This window comes from Urocitellus parryii, chromosome 3, assembly GCF_045843805.1.
Source record: "Urocitellus parryii isolate mUroPar1 chromosome 3, mUroPar1.hap1, whole genome shotgun sequence".
In the NCBI taxonomy this organism is placed as follows: Eukaryota; Metazoa; Chordata; class Mammalia; order Rodentia; family Sciuridae; genus Urocitellus; species Urocitellus parryii.
The window spans coordinates 181,824,251-181,844,334 of record NC_135533.1 but is presented as its reverse complement, the minus strand read 5'-3'; the positions used below and the strand labels follow the sequence as shown (position 1 = coordinate 181,844,334).

Genomic DNA, 20,084 nt, shown 5'->3' with positions numbered 1-20,084 from the left:
TCTACTGATCTCAGCCCATTCAACTACGGAACAGGTGATATCAGGCTGGTATTTGCCTGCGTCTAGCAGACAGATTTCTTGCTCAGGCTCGGGGCGGGGGTTCTTGTGGAAAATACTCCTAGAGGCGCGTGCTGGGCAAGGCATGCGCCGGGCACTGAGCAGCTGGATTCTGGTTCCCGGGGCTAACCTGGCCCAGGTCTGAGGAAACTGCGGAGACTGCCGGTGGAGGCCAGCTCCAAGTGGAGCGTGCGCTGAGCTGGGGGCGACTGGGTTCTGACTCCCGGAACAGTTTTGGCCTGGGGCTGGGGAACCCGTGGGGGTCGCTCGTTGGAGCCAGCTCCCAGCAGAGAGTGTATCGGGATCGGAGAGGCGGGGTTCCGGCCACCTAAGCTGCTTTGGCCCAAGGCTAGGGAACCGGCGGTGACTGCTTCTCAATCAGGGTCCTGCGGGGTGCTGTAGGGGCAGAGTGGAGCTTTCACCTGCGCCCAGAGCAGGCCAAGTGACCCGCCGGCGTGGTACCATGACACCCCAAACGCAGCTGGGGCTGAAGAGAGCAGCCGCCCACGCCTAGAATAGGACCAGCGATTCCGCGGCTCGGTAGCCAAGTAACCTCATTTGGAGTAGAGGCTGTGCAGAGCTGACATCCGAGCAAGCAGGGCAGGCAGACCTGCCGCCAACTGGCAAGACAGGCCAGGTAGCTTGCCAGCGTGGTGGACACGTAACACCGAGGCAGTCGCGTCACACTGGTTGGAGTGGGGGTGGAGCAGGGTCGCCGCCCGGGTCCGGAGGGGGCTCAGCGACCCGTTGGAGAGGTAGTCAGGTACCCCCACTGGGAGTGGGGGCTGTGCAGAACTGCGACCCACCGGCCTAGAGGTCTGCCAGCGCGGTACACTCGTCACACCAATTGGAGTGGGGGCCCAGCAGAGCCGCCACCCACATCCAGATCAGGACCAAGGACCCCAGGGCGTGGTAGTTATGTTACCACAATTGGAGTGGGGGCAGAGCAAAGCCACCACCCGTGCCCGCAGCGGGGGCAGACCTGCGACCGCTCAGCGGGGTAGACAGACCACCATAATTAGAGGAGGAGCACAGCCAATACCCGCTCTGCAAGGGAGACTTCCCAACTATACAAGAGCAACATAAATAAATAGGGGGTAAATTTCAAAAACACAACAGTTGCACCAAGCAGAAAGAAACGCGAGCAGTATGAAAAGACAAGGAAAGAAAGGACCACAAGCAATGCAGGTCAACTCAACTTTAGAAGAGGTAATAGCTGCAACAGATGGAATGTCTGATAAAGAGATCAGGATTTATATGCTTCAGATGATCTGGAGTCTCAAGGAAGACATGAGACAGCAAAATCAGACAATGAAAGATCACATTGACAAACAAATCCAGGAAGTAAAAGATCAATTTCACAGGGAGATAGAGGTAATAAAAAACAAACAAATAGAAATCCTAGAAATGCAGGAAACAATAAACCAACTTAAAAACTCAACTGAGAATACTACCAGCAGAGTAGATCACTTAGAAGAGAGAACATCAGACAATGAAGACAAAGCATTTCAACTGGAAAAGAACATAGACAGCTCAGCAAGTCTGCTAAGAAACCATGAGCAGAACATCCAAGAATTATGGGACAATATCAAAAGACCAAATTTAAGAGTCATTGGGATACAGGAAGGCACAGAGCTCCATACCAAAGGAATAAACAGTATATTCAGTGAAATAATACGAGAAAACTTCCCAGACTTGAAGAATGAGACAGAATCCCAAATCCTAGAAGCCTACAGGATGCCAAATGTGCAAAATCATAAGAGATCCACACCTAGACACATTATAATGAAGATGTCCAACATACAGAATAAGGAGAGAATTTTAAAAGCTGCAAGAGAAAGAAAGCAGATTACATTTAGGGGTAAACCAATCAGGATAACAGCTGATCTCTCAACACAGACTCTGAAAGCTAGAAGATCCTGGAATAACATATTTCAAACACTGAAAGAAAATGGGTTCCAACCAAGAATCGTGTATCCGGCGAAATTAAGCTTCAGGATAGAAGATGAAATTAAAACCTTTCACGATAAACAAAAGTTAAAAGAATTCGCAGCTAGAAAACCATCTCTTCAAAAAATCCTTGGCAAAACATTACAGGAAGAGGAAATGGAAAATAACATTGAAAACCAACAATGGGAGATAGGACAGTAAAGGGGGGAAAGTAGTCAAAGAGGATAACAAATCAGGGTTAGTAACATCAATAAACAAATATGGATAGAAGAACAAACCATATCTCAATAATAACCCTAAATGTTAATGGCTTAAACTCACCAATTAAGAGACACAGGCTAGTAGAATGGATCACAAAACAAGACCCAACAATATGCTGTCTACAGGAGACGCATCTGATAGGAAAAGATATTCATAGACTGAAGGTGAAAGGCTGGGAAAAATCATACCACTCATATGGACTGCGGAAACAAGCAGGAGTGTCCATACTCATATCTAATAAAATAGATTTCAAGCCAAAGTTAATCAAAAGGGACAAAGAAGGACACTTCATACTGCTCAAGGGAACCATACACCAACAAGACATAACAATCATAAATATATATGCCCCAAATAATGGTGCAGCTGTGTTCATCAAGCAAACTCTTCTCAAGTTCAAGAGTCTAATAGACCACCATACAATAATCATGGGAGACTTCAACACACCTCTCTCACCACTGGACAGATCTTCCAAACAAAAGTTAAATAAGGAAACTATAGAACTCAATAACACAATTAACAACCTAGACTTAATTACATATATAGACTATACCACCCAACATCAAGTAGTTACACTTTTTTCTCAGCAGCACATGGAACCTTCTCAAAAATAGACCATATATTATGTCACAGGGCAACTCTTAGACAATATAAAGGGGTAGAGATAATACCATGCATCTTATCTGATCATAATGGAATGAAACTGAAAACCAATGATAAAGGAAGGAAGGAAAAATCAAGCATCACTTGGAGAATGAACAATAGGTTGCTGAGTGATCAATGGGTTTTAGAAGACATTAAGGAGGAAATTAAAAACTTCCTGGAGTTAAATGAAAACACAGACACAACATATCGGAATCTATGGGACACATTGAAAGCAGTGCTAAGAGGAAAATTCATTGCTTGGAGTTCATTCCTCAAAAAAAGAAAAAAACCAACAAATAAATGATCTCATACTTCATCTCAAAATCCTAGAAAAAGAAGAGCAAAACAACAGCAAAAGAAGTAGAAGGCAAGAAATAATTAAAATCAGAGCTGAAATTAATGAAATTGAAACAAAAGAAACAATTGAAAAAATTGACAAAACTAAAAGCTGGTTCTTTGAAAAAATAAATAAAATTGACAGACCCTTAGCCATGCTAATGAAGAGAAGAAGAGAGAGAACCCAAATTACTAGCATAAGGGATGAAAAAGGCAATATCACAACAGACACTTCAGAAATACAGAAGATAATCAGAAATTATTTTGAATCCTTATACTCCAATAAAATAGAAGATAGTGAAGGCATAGATAAATTCCTTAAGTCTTATGATCTGCCCAGATTGAGTCAGGAGGATATTGACAACCTAAACAGACCAACAACAATAGAGGAAATAGAAGAAACCATCAAAAGACTACCAACTAAGAAAAGCCCAGGACCGGATGGGTATACAGCAGAGTTTTACAAAACCTTTAAAGAGGAACTAACACCAATACTTTTCAAGCTATTTCAGGAAATAGAAAAAGAGGGAGAACTTCCAAATTCATTCTACGAGGCCAACATCACCCTGATTCCGAAACCAGACAAAGACACTTCAAAGAAAGAAAACTACAGACCAATATCTCTAATGAACCTTGACGCAAAAATCCTCAATAAAATTCTGGCGAATCGGATTCAAACACATATCAAAAAAATTATACACCATGATCAAGTAGGATTCATCCCTGGGATGCAAGGCTGGTTCAATATACGGAAATCAATAAATGTTATTCACCACATCAATAGACTTAAAAATAAAAACCATATGATCATCTCAATAGATGCAGAAAAAGCATTCGACAAAGTACAGCATCCCTTTATGTTCAAAACTCTAGAAAAATTAGGGATAACAGGATCATACCTCAACATTGTAAAAGCAATCTATGATAAGCCACAGGCCAGCATCATTCTGAATGGAGAAAAATTGAAGGCATTCCCTCTAAGATCTGGTACAAGACAGGGATGCCCTCTCTCACCACTTCTGTTCAACATAGTCCTTGAAACACTGGCCAGAGCAATTAGACAGACGAAAGAAATTAAAGGCATAAAAATAGGAAAAGAAGAACTTAAATTATCACTATTTGCAGATGATATGATTCTATACCTAGCAGACCCAAAAGGGTCTACAAAGAAGCTATTAGAGCTAATAAATGAATTCAGCAAAGTGGCAGGATATAAGATCAACACGCATAAATCAAAGGCATTCCTGTATATCAGCGACAAATCCTCTGAAACGGAAATGAGGAAAACTACTCCGTTCACAATATCCCCCCCAAAAATAAAATACTTGGGAATCAACCTAACAAAAGAGGTGAAAGATTTATACAATGAAAATTACAGAACACTAAAGAAAGATATAGAAGAAGACCTTAGAAGATGGAAAAATATACCCTGCTCATGGATAGGCAGAACCAACATCATCAAAATGGCGATATTACCAAAAGTTCTCTATAAGTTCAATGTAATGCCAATCAAAATCCCAACAGCATTTCTTGTAGAAATAGATAAAAGAATCATGAAATTCATATGGAATAATAAAAGACCCAGAATAGCAAAAACAATGCTAAGCAGGAAGTGTGAATCAGGCGGTATAGCGATTCCAGACTTCAAACTATACTACAGAGCAATAGTTACAAAAACAGCATGGTACTGGTACCAAAACAGGCGGGTGGACCAATGGTACAGAATAGAGGACACAGTAACCAATCCACAAAACTACAACTATCTTATATTTGATAAAGGGGCTAAAAGCATGCAATGGAGGAAGGATAGCATCTTCAACAAATGGTGCTGGGAAAACTGGAAATCCATTTGCATCAAAAAGAAGCTGAATCCCTATCTCTCGCCATGCACAAAAGTTAACTCAAAATGGATCAAGGAGCTTGATATTAAATCAGAGACACGGCATCTGATAGAAAAAAAAGTTGGTTATGATCTACATACTGTGGGATCGGGCCCCAAATTCCTGAATAGGACACCCATAGCGCTAGAGTTAACAACTAGAATCAACAAATGGGACTTACTCAAACTAAAAAGTTTTTTCTCAGCAAAAGAAAGAATAAGAGAGATAAACAGGGAGCCTACATCCTGGGAACAAATCTTTACTCCACACACTTCAGATAGAGCCCTAATAACCAGAATATACAAAGAACTCAAAAAATTAGACAATAAGATTACAAATAACCCAATCAATAAATGGGCCAAGGACCTGAACAGACACTTCTCAGAGGAGGACATGCAATCAATCAATAAGTACATGAAAAAATGCTCACCATCTCTAGCAGTCAGAGAAATGCAAATCAAAACTACCCTAAGATACCATCTCACTCCAGTAAGATTGGCAGCCATTAGGAAGTCAAACAACAATAAGTGCTGGAGAGGATGAGGGGAAAAGGGCACTCTTGTTCATTGCTGGTGGGACTGCAAATTGGTGCAGCCAATTTGGAAAGCAGTATGGAGATTTCTTGGAAAGCTGGGAATGGAACCACCATTTGACCCAGCTATTCCCCTTCTCGGTCTATTCCCTAAAGACCTAATAAGAGCATGCTACAGGGACACTGCTACATCGATGTTCATAGCAGCACAATTCACGATAGCAAGATTGTGGAATCAGCCTAGATGCCCTTCAATAGATGAATGGATAAAAAAAATGTGGCATTTATACACAATGGAGTATTACTCTGCATTTAAAAATGACAAAATCATAGAATTTGGAGGGAAATGGATGGCATTAGAGCAGATTATGCTAAGCGAAGCTAGTCAATCTTTAAAAAACAAATACCAAATGACCCCTTTGATATAAGGGGAGTAAACAAGGACAGGGTAGGCACGAAGAGCTTCAGAAGAAGATGTACATTAAACAGGGATGAGAGGTGGGAGGGAAAGGGAGTGAGAAGGGAAATCGCATGGAAATGGAAGGCGATCCTCAGGGTTATACATAAGGACATATAAGAGGAAAGGAGGGGTAAGACAAGATAATACAAATCGAAGAAATGATTTACAGTAGAAGGGGTAGAGAGAGAAAAGGGGAGGGGAGGGGAGGTGGGATAGTAGAGAATAGGACAGACAGCAGAATACATCAGACACTAGAAAGGCAATTTGTCAATCAATGGAAGGGTAACTGATGTGATTAAGCAATCTGTATATGGGGTATAATTGGGAGTTCATAACCCACTTGAATCAAATTGTGAAATATGTTGTATTAAGAACTATGTAATGTTTTGAACGACCAACAATAAAAAAAATAAATAAATAAAAAAAAGTCTTTCAAAAAACTAAGTCATATCATTGACTTAAAAACTGAGGGTCACATGCAGACTCTTTGAATGCTGGTTCTATGCCAACCAATTTGAGGTAATCACACCATCTGTGTTTATGCCCACTAACAGCTTCTTCCTTTTGTGGTCAAGCATACACATAATAAAGTTCTCAAAAGCTTTCTTTCTTTATTACTGTCAATGGTACTGGCCTAGTGTCAAAACAAAAGAACCACCTTGGCAATCATAAATTCAAGTTTTATGTATGTGGGGAAGTATTATTCATAACCAAGGAGATTGCAAACAGTAGGGTCCAAAAGCAAATTGGATTGTTGCAAGCTTCACTTTGAGCATATCCTTATAGGTGACAGAAAATTCTATGTTGAATGATAACTCAGTTTGACAGAAATAGATTATGCTCAGTAGCAAATTTTAGCAGGTCTGGCTGAATGACTAAATGTCTTAGTCTATTTTCTATTACTGTAACAAAATACCTGAGACTGAAAATTTTATAAAAAAGTTTATCTTGATGATGGTTCTAGAGGGTGAAAGAGTAAAGGGCTATATCTGATGACTCTTTTTCCTAGTGACAGCTTTCTGCAAAATCACAAGGTAGTACAGGATATCACATGGCAAGACAGATGACTCTAGCTCAGGTCTTTCTTCCTTGTCTCCAAAGTCACAGGACTGTTGGATTAATTCTTCATTTTCATGACCTTGTTGAACCTTAATTATCTCTCAAAGGTCCTACCACCAAATGCCACAGTTGGATTAAGTTTCTACTCTCCTAATATCTCACAATGAGTATTAAATGTCAGCATGAGTTTTGGTGGGGACATTCAAAGCATACACCATGTAAATTAAGTAAGCACAAAGCAGTGCGAAGGTGGGATGATTAGTAATTAGTTCTTTTTAAGTAGAGACGTAAAATATCTGCTTACTAAATGTATGGATGACACGAAGCTGGATAGTCAATGCATTGACCAAAAGTGAAGAATCAAAAGATCTAAATATGTTAAAGTATAAGATAAAACAAATAACACAAATTTAACAGGAAAAAAAGAGAGACATTTAGGTTCAAGGCAGTTAATTTTCACAAGATGAAAAAGACCTTAGCTAAATTTAAGACAATAGGGATTTTTAAATAAAGACTACTGAAAAACTGAAACATAACATACATAAAATACCCAAATCATTCAGTTTTTTAATGAAGTTAACTCACCCAAGTAATCACTGCTTAGAACAACATGTAGAATATGGTCAGTACCCAGAACCTCCCTATGCCTTTTTCTAGTCATAACCATCTCCCCAAAATGTAACCACTGTTCTGACTCCCACTTCTATATATTAGTTTTTCCCATTTTTGAACTTATAAATGAATTTATACATTTACATTCACTAGTACTCATGATTCATATGTATTGCATATTCTCCCACATTTTTCTTTGTCCATTCTACTGTACTCGATCCCTCCTCACAGCAATTTCCATTTAAATAAAGGTAAGAAGTAACAGCTATACAACGTGACAAAATGACAGCAAAGACAACTGTTTGCCTATTTTATCTAAGTTTGGCTTTGAACATAAGCATACACATTAATTTGGCTTTCATGATTGACTTCAAAATTTGAAGCTATAAAAATTACATAAATGAGTATGTTCATAGTGAAAGAGAAACATTCACAAGAACAGGTACTTGATTTGGTGATATTATCTTGCTTTTCAAAATTTGGTCCATGTACTGAGCTCTATTTAAACCTGTATTTAAGAATGCCAATTATTTGCTTCTAATTTGTGTCAACAGATGGTCTTCGTAAAATATAGCCTAGATACTTTTTAAAATCAAGAATACCAAATTTTTTGCAAGACTGAAATAAAATAGAATTTTTCTTTCTTTTTTAAAAATATTTTTAGTTGTTGATGTACCTTTATTTTATTTGCTTATTTATATGTGGTGCTAGAAATAGAACCCAGTGCCTCATATGTATGAGGCAAGTGCTTTACCACTGAGCTACAACTCCAGACCCTCAATTTTTCTTTAGTGTGGATTAATTAATTTGTTGTTGAGCCAGACAACAAGTTTCATGTCAATATCTATATGTTTAATTCTAAGAATTTTAAGATAAACTGTACTAGTTTCACTTCTTTAAAATAAAATGAATTACTTTCACTGCATCTGCTGAATGCTCTTATGAAAGAATTTAGGACTTGGTATTTTCATCACAGAAGAGAAAAGAAAGCCCCTGCCTTCTAGGTGTATCTAATTTTGTGGGAGGAAGAGAACAACACATATACATTTTACTGAACAATTCAGTCCTGCAAACCAAGAGAACAAAACATTTCAGAAATGTCAAAGACATGACAGGTAAAATGAATATTCACTTGTGTCATGGATCCTACTATCTGCCAAGCACTATAAGATAGATAAGGTGTTTGTTCTCACTGAGCTTAGAGTCTAGTGTATTTAGGGAGATAAAGAAAATCAACCACATATTTGTATAAACTGGTCAAGCAAGGTAACTCGAAGGAGATAACAATGAAGACGAAGACTTGAAGAACTAGATTAAACATATTCAAGGCAAATGGGTCAGCAAATCCAAAGGTTCTAAAGAACAAAAAGGAGGCCTAGGATAGCTGTACTGTGGTGAGGCACATGGAAAGATCATGTAGGCCCTGTAGCCAAGGAAAGAAGTTTGGGTTTTATTCTATGTGCAACAGGAAGCCACTACAAAGTTTTAGGCAGGGCAGTGACAAATCACTAACAGTTGAAGATCAAAGCAGTCTTAGAGATTTTTAAACCTTCTCTTCTATGACGAAAATACTATGTCCCAAAGAGTTTAGTGTCATTTAAGTTACAAGTTTGTAGAGTGTAAAAAGGGGCCTAGAACACTGGTCTCAATAATAAGGTTTAATTACACTTCTATTCCTCTCTATTGGATTAGGAATGGTCAAATATTTATGCAACATAGCATTGATAAGGATATAGAGAAAAGCCAGGGTCTCTAAGTTGGGAGTATAATTTGGTATCATATTTTGGAGAGCAATCTAGCAATTCCTATTCTAGGAAGTTATCCTACACAGTTTTTGCACAAGTCCACAAAAAAAAAAAAAAAACAGGATTTATACTCAGTGAAACATTATAAAGGATGGGAAAGACTAGAAATAATCTGTTTACCATAGGATAACTGTTAAAATTATGGTACATTCAATGAAGTATAATGACATCACAATGAGGATTTACATATATGGGACAATCTTCACTATGGCAAGCATGAAAATGTAGGGAAACACTGTATGGGAAGGCAATGGGAATGCTGGGTAAATGGGGAAAAAGGTAATGTACCTTTTGTGCTATTGAACTTTTTGCATACATATATTACCTATTTAAAACTATTTTTAAAAACGAAATAAGTCTGATCTTAAAAGTAAATCATTGAAAAAGGATGTTTTTAAGAAAGAAAAGAAGGTTGACAGAAAAATTATAGATGAAAATAACTCAAAATAACTTAAACTAAACATATTGCTTCATGTATTGTTTCCTTGTTGCAAAAACTAGTGTTTTATGTAATCTATAGTTTTAAATAAATCAGTGGAAAAATATAGGGGAAAACATAAACGTATAATACACTGTATGGATACAACTTATAATTTGGTACATACATACCAAAATAAAAAAACTTCATAAGAACAGGGGCAAAACAGACTTGTTTTTATTTCTCTACAGAAAAAGAAGCAAGAGGTAATCTAAAGCATAGCTGCTGGCAATAAACTGAGTTACTATGTGGTTAGCAAGACCATCTCACAGCTTAGTTGGATGTGAAAAGAGGGGTTGCTGAGTAGCAAATCAGGAGGCCAGGCATTCTAATCATGAACAAAGTACCTATTAGTTATTAGATCTAATTACATTACTTAATATCTATAAATATTAGTTTCTTGTAAAGTCAGAAGGTTCAAGGAGAGCTTGAAAGAAGTCATTTTAGTTTGCCCCTGAAGAAGTTCACTTTACTTACAGGCCTATTTTAGGCCTGATTTAGGTATTTGAGGGGATTATTTGGTTTCATTGTTCATGCCTTCATGATTAATTAACAATAAGTAAGTTTGTTTTCTTTGCATAAGAAGAACATAATAATTTGTGAGGTATTATTGTGTAGGCTTTCTAGCTCTAAATACTTTATATGAAAAATAACTTTTCAATTTCCAAATTCTGAGAACATAATGAAAAAAAATGACACTTTTTAGTCTTTTCAATGATTACTTTTATCCTCTGGGAAATTCAATTCTGGGATTTAAAGATTCAAGAACTCAGTTTCGATAAAAAATTGTAAATTTCTCTGAGGTAACTTATTCTAAGGTCTTAACTCCTATCTGTATCTACTAACTCAAATTACTCATCTGAACTCCAGACCTATAAATAACATCTCATTCAGATCCTTCAAGTTCCTCATAGGTTAACATGACCCCATCTTGTAATTTAGATCAGAAAGTCCTCATACATGTCTCAAATCAGTTGCTATATGGACTGATATGGATGATATGTGACAGTGTCTAGATAGACTTGGGTCACAAGAGGGAAGGGGAGACTGCAACCGGTATCTAGTGGAGTCAAAGCCAGGGACTCTGCTATGTATTCTACACTGCAAAGGATAGTCTTCTATAACACATAATTATCAAAATATCATTATGTCAAAGTTGAGAGTATCCTGTTGTATTGTGTTTTGAATGTAAACTCTATACAAGAAGGGGCAAACTCTTGTTCACTTCTGTGTGTTTAGTATTTGGAGTGATATATAAATAATAAATAAATACGTATTTATTTAATATAGGAATCTAAAAAGAATTCACGTATTATTGCCCTTATTTTTACCCTCACAGCTTAGCCTTATTTCTTTTCTGGCCTGAACTACTATATTAACTCCGAATTATTGTTCATATCTCCATGCTCCTGGGACTATATCTTGTTTATTTTTACATATCAAATGTCTAGAAAGTAATAGGGGCTCAAACAACCTTTACTTTACAAATTAGCCTTAAAACAAGATATTTTATAAGGCAACCAACCTATAAGAAATTTTGGCAGGGTTCTGCTAACTGCTAACATACTAGTACCATAACAGAAACATACCTACCTGATGGCTTACAATGCCTATATCTGTATGAATCATAGATCCATTTTGTTTATCATTTTTACCTTTTGACTTTATTTCTCCTTAATTTTTTACAAGGCAAGACTAGCACAATACCTGTGCAAAAGCCCATTTGGTCTTTTCTATATTTCAATGACAAGCCATGATTACATACAGACTCTGATCTTGGCCAACTGGGAACTGAGAACATTCCTTTCTCTCTTCCTCACTATCCTTGGACCAGCCTGAGCAAGTCTACAAAAGGGTGTTACCAAGTACAAGTATGAAGACACGAATTGGTGTGAACATACTTTATATACAACCAGAGATATGAAAAACTGTGCTGTATATGTGTAATAAGAATTGTAATGCATTCCACTGTCATTTATTTAAAAAAAAATCAATTAAAAAAAACCTAAAAATAAGATAGGGAAAATACTAAAATTAAATGAAACTTTAAAAAAAAAAGGGTGCTACCTTAACAAGAGATCTAGCTCCAACTCTAAGAGGAGGAAAAAATCAAAGCAGGAAAAAAAAAAATCAAGGCATCTTGATTACCTATCAAAAAGGAATTGAAATTCTGCAAGTAGTCTTAAAATGAAATCAGACCTGCCCACTCTCCATCCAGGATTAAACAAAATAACATCAGGTATAGATATCTAAGCAATTATATATACATTCAAACAAAGTGGAGAACATTATAATTTTTTTACATGTAGAATATTATTTCCCCATCCAATTTTTCAAGGTGACAATAAAAAATTTTGATTTGTCTTTAAATTTATAGACAATCAACAAAGGGTGCCTATTCCAAGTCTTGATCTGTTTCCTTCAGGGGCCTTTTCTTATAACTTGGGAAAGAGCCTGATTTGAGGGTTTTTTTTTTGCTCTGTCTTGCAGAAGGTTTTTATCTTTACAAGGCTGTCCTTCACTGTCCTTAAACTTACTGACATTCATAGTCTTTCACTGTTTTCTGTTCACTCAATTCCCATTGGTATTTGGGATACTGAAGACAAGAGTATCACTTACGTAGCTCTTTCCTTGGAACAGTCATTTCTCTCTGATAAGTGAGCTGCCATCTTCACCTGGGCTTGACTGCAAACAAGTGCCTCATTTTCCAAAACAGCTGAATATCCCACCCTAGACTCTTTTGTTCATATATGTTCTAAATCCCTGAAAAACATCCTTAGCAAAGGAATTTAGGCTTTTCCATGCTGACAGTAATAATACTGTCATAAATAAATAGTAACAATTTGGAGTGAGGTCACATTCCACAGAGAAAGAAATTCTCAGAGGACGGAGGGGCACAATAAAGTACTTGTTTGAAGTCCCTGCCTTTATAGAAGAACTCATATAGGGATATGTGAGTAGATATATAAGAGAAGCTGAGTATACGTGACCTCTACCAGAACTTATATAACAAAAAGTATAGGTGGCTGAGTTGATCCAACCTGAACAGATTAAGTTGTCTTGGGAAAAAGCATTTCAGAGGAGACAAGAGCCCTCCAAAACTAGTGAAGTGCACAAGACTATAGAAAGCTAAGGAGAGAGGAATCCTTAACAAATATAACTATAACAGCTTTCTGTCAAACAAATGGCTGATTTCCTATTAGACGATAGAAATGCTGAATTTGATTTATACCAAATAAAGCTGATATTCTTTGTCTTGAAAACACAAAATTCAATTTTGGGTGGTGGTTACACACATATATAGAATGATGTGTACTATTTTAAAAGCATGAAGATGATGACACAGTTTGGTCTACTTTTAATCATCATTTTTGTTTTGAATTTTATACATTAAAGGATAGCATGACTTTTTTAGGATTTATCAAAAAGGAGCACAGATCAAAAGTAATATTATTACATACAAAATGCCTTACTTTAGCCCATTCATGGTACTAAGAATGTCTGTTTTGACATAAGTAAAGTATGAAAATAATCTGTTAAACATAAAATGACTTCTCCAGTAACTTAGGGCTGGAAAAATCCAGAAATCAGTATCTACTATTCAACACAGATTCAATACTCAGCCGCTGTAAATCAGAAACACTGGAGAAAAAGTTGTAAGTTGAAAGAGGGGCGTTTAGCAAAACTGAAAAAGAGAAAGTTACTCAAGATCTCTTCTAACATTCGTTCTTCTTTATTTATCACCTCTTTTTTCTCTACCAAAAACCTGGTTGGAAAATAATCTCATATGACTAATTAAAGTCAGAATATAAAACTTAAGAATAAGTGTTCCTTCTCTTAGGGGCACACACAATTTAAATCTTCTCTATCAATTGAGAGTGAAAGGCCTGATTTTGAATTGAGTTTGGATCCCAGCACTGCTACTGAATATAACACCTAAGAATAAGTGTTCCTTCTCTTAGGAGCACACACAATTTAAATCTTCTCTATCAATGGAGAGTGAAAGGCCTAATTTAGAATTGAGTTTGGATTCCAGTTACTGTTACTGTTTTCTATGTGGTTTGTGTTCCAATTAATCTCCATTGGTCTGTTTTCTGACCCACAAAGTGCGGGTAATCAACATTTTTCTTTATAGAAGAGCTACATGGATTAAAGTAATTCAACAATTTTTTACTGAATGCCTACGGATTTAATTAAGCATTGCTGTTCATGATGGGGATATAGGAGGGATATCAACATAGAGTCCTTGAACTCACAGAGCTTATATGCTAACTGGAGAAAAGGAAATATAATAAACAAATACATAATATCAGAAGGAACAAGTGCTACAGCAAAAGATCAAATATAATGGTAGTGGTAGGAAACACAGGAAAACTAGGGAGGCTGGGATTTGTCATGCAAAAGCCCCTCTTAAAGGTGACACTGGAGAAGAGACTTGAAGGAGTAATGGAGTGAGTCATGAATTTTCAGCAGTAGGGAGCATATAAATACTGGAAGAAGGAAGAGCAAATGCAAAACTTTGTGGAAGGAGCAGGCTTAGAGTATTTGAGTAAAGAGTGACAGATGATGGCTTTGAAAGTTATGCTGTAGACAAAGTAGTTTCATAGTTTTTAATTTTATTTTATTGCTTTTATTTAGCAAGCTGGGAATCACTGATGGGTTTTAAGCAAAGAATTAACATACTCTGGGGGAAGTTGAGGTTCTTGTAAACATAAGGACACATTTTTAGGAGTATGCTGTCTATAACTATGAGCTAATCACACTGTGTCTGGAATACCTCATTCCCTTCTAAACTGCTCATTTTAAGAAGAACAGACAGTAACAGCCAAGGGGAGTTGTTAGCACTCTTGAGTTTTTTCAAGTCATGCCCTGTGCTGGACATCAGCTGTGCCAATTCATTTCTTCTCTAGGAAGGGGAACATCCTGGCTTTCCTTAGGTATTCCCTTTCCACAGGTGTAGAAACTCAGATGAGACTTAGAAGGGTTTCTAGAATGTCTAACCAAGAATCTGCTGAACTCTGACTCCATTGACCATGTCTGTCCCACTATACACAGCTGTCCTGGAAATGTTTACTAATAAAAACAGGGCATATTGTTATATAATAAAAACAGGGCATGAGAGGAATGTGATATCTGTCCTCATATGTATCAGGGACTATAGTGTGGGCTGGGGTTAGACTTTATCCTGGATGTCTGGACAGAACAAAAATGGAAACAGGAGAGTTCAATTACAGAAGTAGATTTCTATTCTTTGTGAGAAAAATCGGACCCACATTTAGACAGTCTGCTTTTGAATAGCAGCACATTGGTAAGGTCTAAGTTCTCCCTCTTCTTCCTCACTCTATACATCCTTTACTATAGAGGCAGTTAGAGAAAGAGAGCTGAAGTGCAACAGTTACTCCAGGTGACCTATGGGCTGGCCAAAAGTAGAATGGGAAGATACTAGGTTCCCATCCAGTAAAGAGAGAAAATAAGTATTAGATTCATTATAGCTTTGTCATGGAAAACCTCCCCAGTGCAAGCTCTGAGTGGTCATAAGTGCCACCAGCCCTGCCAACTAGGATAAACATATTATATCGTGTAGTAAAGATCAAGGTTTTGGGGGTCTCATTTTCCAAGTCACAATCCTGACACTATGATTTGCTTGTTGCATAATGCAGGGCAAGTTACTTAGTTTTTCTGTGCTATGATTTCCTCATCTTATATGTAAGGATAAGTGTAGTTACTACTTTTTGATTTTGCATTAAAAAAACTGTAAGCACATGAATGCACAGAAAGAAGAAAGAAAGAGCAGAGGGATAAAATGGTTCAAGGAAGTTCAGAAAGTTAAGGTGAAGGCAGGGTATTATTGTGTTTTATAATTATTTACTCCAACTTACAACTCAAAGTTTATTTCCCTCTGTACTGAACAGTTAAGTCAGGGACACATAAGAAATGAGAATTCTTTCTTAGTGACCAATATATAGAATAAGTGTCCACTGGATTTTTTCCACTGCCAGAATGGAGAAAAAAAATGTGAATGGAGATAATATTCAAAATAGTTAATTACTGACTTACCAGCATTAGAGAGGAATGTCAAGACTTCTTAAAGTATATAATCTCATCTTAACTGAAAGCTTTTCTATTCTGATTATACTGAACTATTTGTATTTTCTTCAGAATCTCAAACATTTTTTCACTAATCAGTTTTACTAATTGGCTAGTATAGGCTGTGTGTGTGTGTGCGCGCTTATGCGCCCATGTGTATGTATGTATTCTCCACCCCATACCCCCGTGCAGGGGAATGAATGAACCCAGGACTTGTGCATGCTAAAAATGCATTCTACCACTGAGCTACAACCCCAGTCCCATAAATATCTCTCTGCAAAGTTTTTAGTCTCTATGGGTTGTATTTTCTGCTCTAGCACATGTATGTACACTTCACATGAACAGCTGAACTGGGGACACATCAAAACCTAAAGCTTCACAACTGGTACTATAAACTGCCTCGATGAGGCTTCTACTTTTAGTCTGACCTCTAGGCTCGACTCTAACTCCAGCTCCAGAATATGTTTGGATCTCTGGGTTCTAGGGCTGACCTTGGCCCAACTTCATTTCCCTATTTCTACCCATAAAACATGGTGTTTTCTGTTACATTAAAACATGTACCAAGACTGGGGTTGTGGCTCAGTGGTAGCACTTGCCTTATATATGTGAGGCACTGGACTTGATCTTTAGCACTACATAAAAATAAATAAATAAAATAAAGATTAAAACAAAACATGTACCACAGAAAGAAGATAATGAGAAAGACTGAGAAAAAAGCAATAAAATTTGAGTTAAAAGATGGGACAGGGGAGTAGTCTATAATTTTTTATGCTGGGCTGGGGCATTCATGTTGTTTCCTTTTACATACTACTAGTCTCAGGAAGTTGTCTATACTAACATATATTCCTAGTGTTTAAGAGTATATATTTACACATATAGCAATACATATTGCTAAAAATGGATGAACACTTCATACTGACCTTTGGGGGTTTAAACGGATAGTCTGGTGAAAAGGTAATGTCAAGAAAGAACACCCCTCCTTCATAGACAGATCCAGGGGGTCCCAATATAGTTGACCTCCATTCATAAATGTTGTCTCCTTTGGGTCCAGCACTGAAATAAGATACAAATAAAATGCACTTAGAAATTACATTGTCTAGAAACTTAAAAATCTATTTACGGTAACAATAAACTGAGAAATTTCATAAAAAACAAAGTTAATAGGTTAATTCTCTGTTATGATTAATGTCAATATCATCATTTTCTCTAAGTGAAATATGTTGGTATTACTTAAATAGAACCAAGAAGATTCTGTTCTGTTACTCACAACCTTAAGCCTGTTAGAACAAAAGATTCCAAGGTTCATAGGCCAGAGGTAGGAACACAAACTGGTTAAGCATGAAATTATTTGTAAAGTCTTTGAAAAGGGGGATACAGTCCTGAGGTCAAAGAGACAAAATTTCCAACCCAGAAAGGCCACTGGAGAACAAAGTCTAAGGCCTTTGCTAATAACTGGTTCATGAAGGTTCATGAAGACATTCATGGCCACCATTCAGGAGATTGAGATCATATGCAATTGGGAAATTGTTCTTCCCTTTTCTCTACCCTAAGGACTCCTTGGCACCCTACCTTCTCCCCATACATCATGACCAGTGTAGACTATAGAGGATAAGAGAAATAATTTTGTTTCAAGACATAAATAAACTATTACCTCTGCCCCTCCCAGAATAGAAATTCCTTAAGGAATAGACTTTGCTTTGTTCTTAGTTTCTAATAAATGTTTGTTGGATAATGACAGGTTAATAGTAAAGCAAGTGAAGTCACATGGCTAGTTGCCAACATGTCTCTGAGTCTCAAAGAAATTCACTAAGATAAGGCTCACATGAATCAAGTAATTTTATTAGTTCTCTCAGGTGAAGAGAAGGACAAAATGAGATTAAAATGTAACTTTGTAGGGATTGGAGGCATAGCTCAATGGTATAGCACTGGCTCAGCATGCAGGAGGCCCTGGGTTTGGTCCCCAGCACCTTAAAAAAACAACTAATTTAATTTTCCAGTGTTCCTTCTGCTTCATCAGCTACTACCTACATTAATATCTGGAGATTCTCACACCCTGTAGTAAAGTGGACCACCTTATAAAGATACTCTGAAAAGACCTTATTGGCAACAAAGATACATAACTTCTTTTCTCTCTCCGTTTAAAATTAGTTCGTATCTACAAAAATGATGTCATTGTTGAGCAGCATATCAAAAGAATTATCACAACTAAGTTCAAATTATTTCAGAAATGGTTTAATAACAGAAAATTATCAATGCAATTCATCTCACTAACAGATAAAAGTAGAAAATAAAATGATAACCTTGGTGGATCAAAAGTTAATAGCCATTCATGATTTAAAAAGTAAAAGCAAAATTTTAAAATCCTCTTTACAAAGTTTCAAATTTACTTAGCCTGATAAAGAACATGTACCAAAACTTCACAGTAACTATTACAGTCAATATTATAATTTGATGGTACTGGGAATTGAGCCCAGGGGTACTCTACCACTGAGCTACATCCCCAGTCATTTTTATTTTTTATTTTGAGACAGAGTCTCTTTTATGGTTTAGATATCAGGTGTCCACCAAAAGTTCATGTGTGAGATAATGCAAGAAAGTTTATAGGTGAAATTATGGTCAGTGTATTAATCCCCTGATAGGAATTAACTTGGTGGTAAAGGTAGGCAGGTAGGATGTGGCTGGAGTACAGCATCCCTGAGGGCATGACTTTGGGGGTATATATTTTGTTCTTGTAGAGAAGAACTCTCTCTGCTTCCTGGGTGTTATGTTTCCAGCTGCTTTCCCCTGCCACACCCTTTCACCATGATGCTCTGCCTCACCTTGTGCCCCAAGGAATGGAACCAACTGCCTATGGACTGAGATCTCTGAAACCTTGAGACCCAGAATTAACTTTTTCTCCTCTAATTGTACTGTCAGGTCTTTTGGTCACAGCAGCAAGAAAGATGACTAAAACTGTCTAAGCTGGCCCTGAACTTGCGATCCTCCTGCCTCAGCCTCCTAAATCACTGAGATTTTATAGGCATGTGCCTATAGGCATGTCCTCTGATGATGGTAAAATCTTTAAAGTACTCACTCTACACTGAGGAATAAGACAATGATGCCTCCTATCCTCTCCTCTAATATGAACTGTACTAGCTATCACAGTCATTGAAATATAAAACACACAGGAAATTCATATGGACTGGGATGAAAGAACAAAAATGTTAGTATTTACAATATTTATGTTTGCAGGAAAAAAAATCTCCAACATAAAAATATAGTTTACTAAACTTCATAAAAGATTTCAACAAAATGGCTATATATAAGATCAGTATCCAAATATCAACTTCATTTCAATACACCAACTAAATTGGAAAAAAAATATATATTTTAAATATTTTTTTAGTTGTAGATGGACACAATACCTTTATTTTATTTGTTTATTTATTTATTTATTTATTTTTATGTGGTACCAGGGATCGAACCCAGTGCCTCACGCATGCTAGGCAACTGCTCTACCACTGAATTGCAACCCCAGACCCTGGAAAATATATTTTAAAATGAGTTATAATAGTATTAAAAACACAAAGAACCTATGATTAAATTTCATGAAAATATGTTAATCTTTATAGAGAAAAATATATAGCTTATTTAAATAAACACAAGATATTTAATTAAGAGGAGAGATATCAGGTTCCTGGACGAAGGGGAAGACTCAGTGTCCTATAGATGCTAATTTTCTCCAAATTATCCACTACAATTCCAATAAAAAGCTTAACAACATTTAATAAAAAAAATCCAACCATTTTTTTAAAAAAATGAAAATGGGTAAATTGATCCTAAAATTTGTTTGGAAGTTCAAAAAAATTCCTCAAACTTTTCCACACATATATATGAAAATCTAACAGGGCTGGGAAAATAGTTTTTTATTTGGAAAATAGAGGAA

General features: G+C 36.8%; 1 protein-coding gene across 2 annotated transcripts in view; it reads right to left on the bottom strand.

Annotated features, from left to right (window-relative positions):
* LOC113194873 (ubiquitin-conjugating enzyme E2 E2) overlaps positions 1-20,084 on the bottom strand; it is a 289,096-nt gene that overhangs the window by 55,168 nt on the left and 213,844 nt on the right. For both annotated transcript variants that reach the window (XM_026406152.2, XM_026406159.2), the window contains exon 4: positions 17,080-17,212. In XM_026406152.2, coding sequence (XP_026261937.1) covers positions 17,080-17,212 — 133 coding nt within the window. The remainder of the gene's footprint in view (positions 1-17,079; positions 17,213-20,084) is intronic.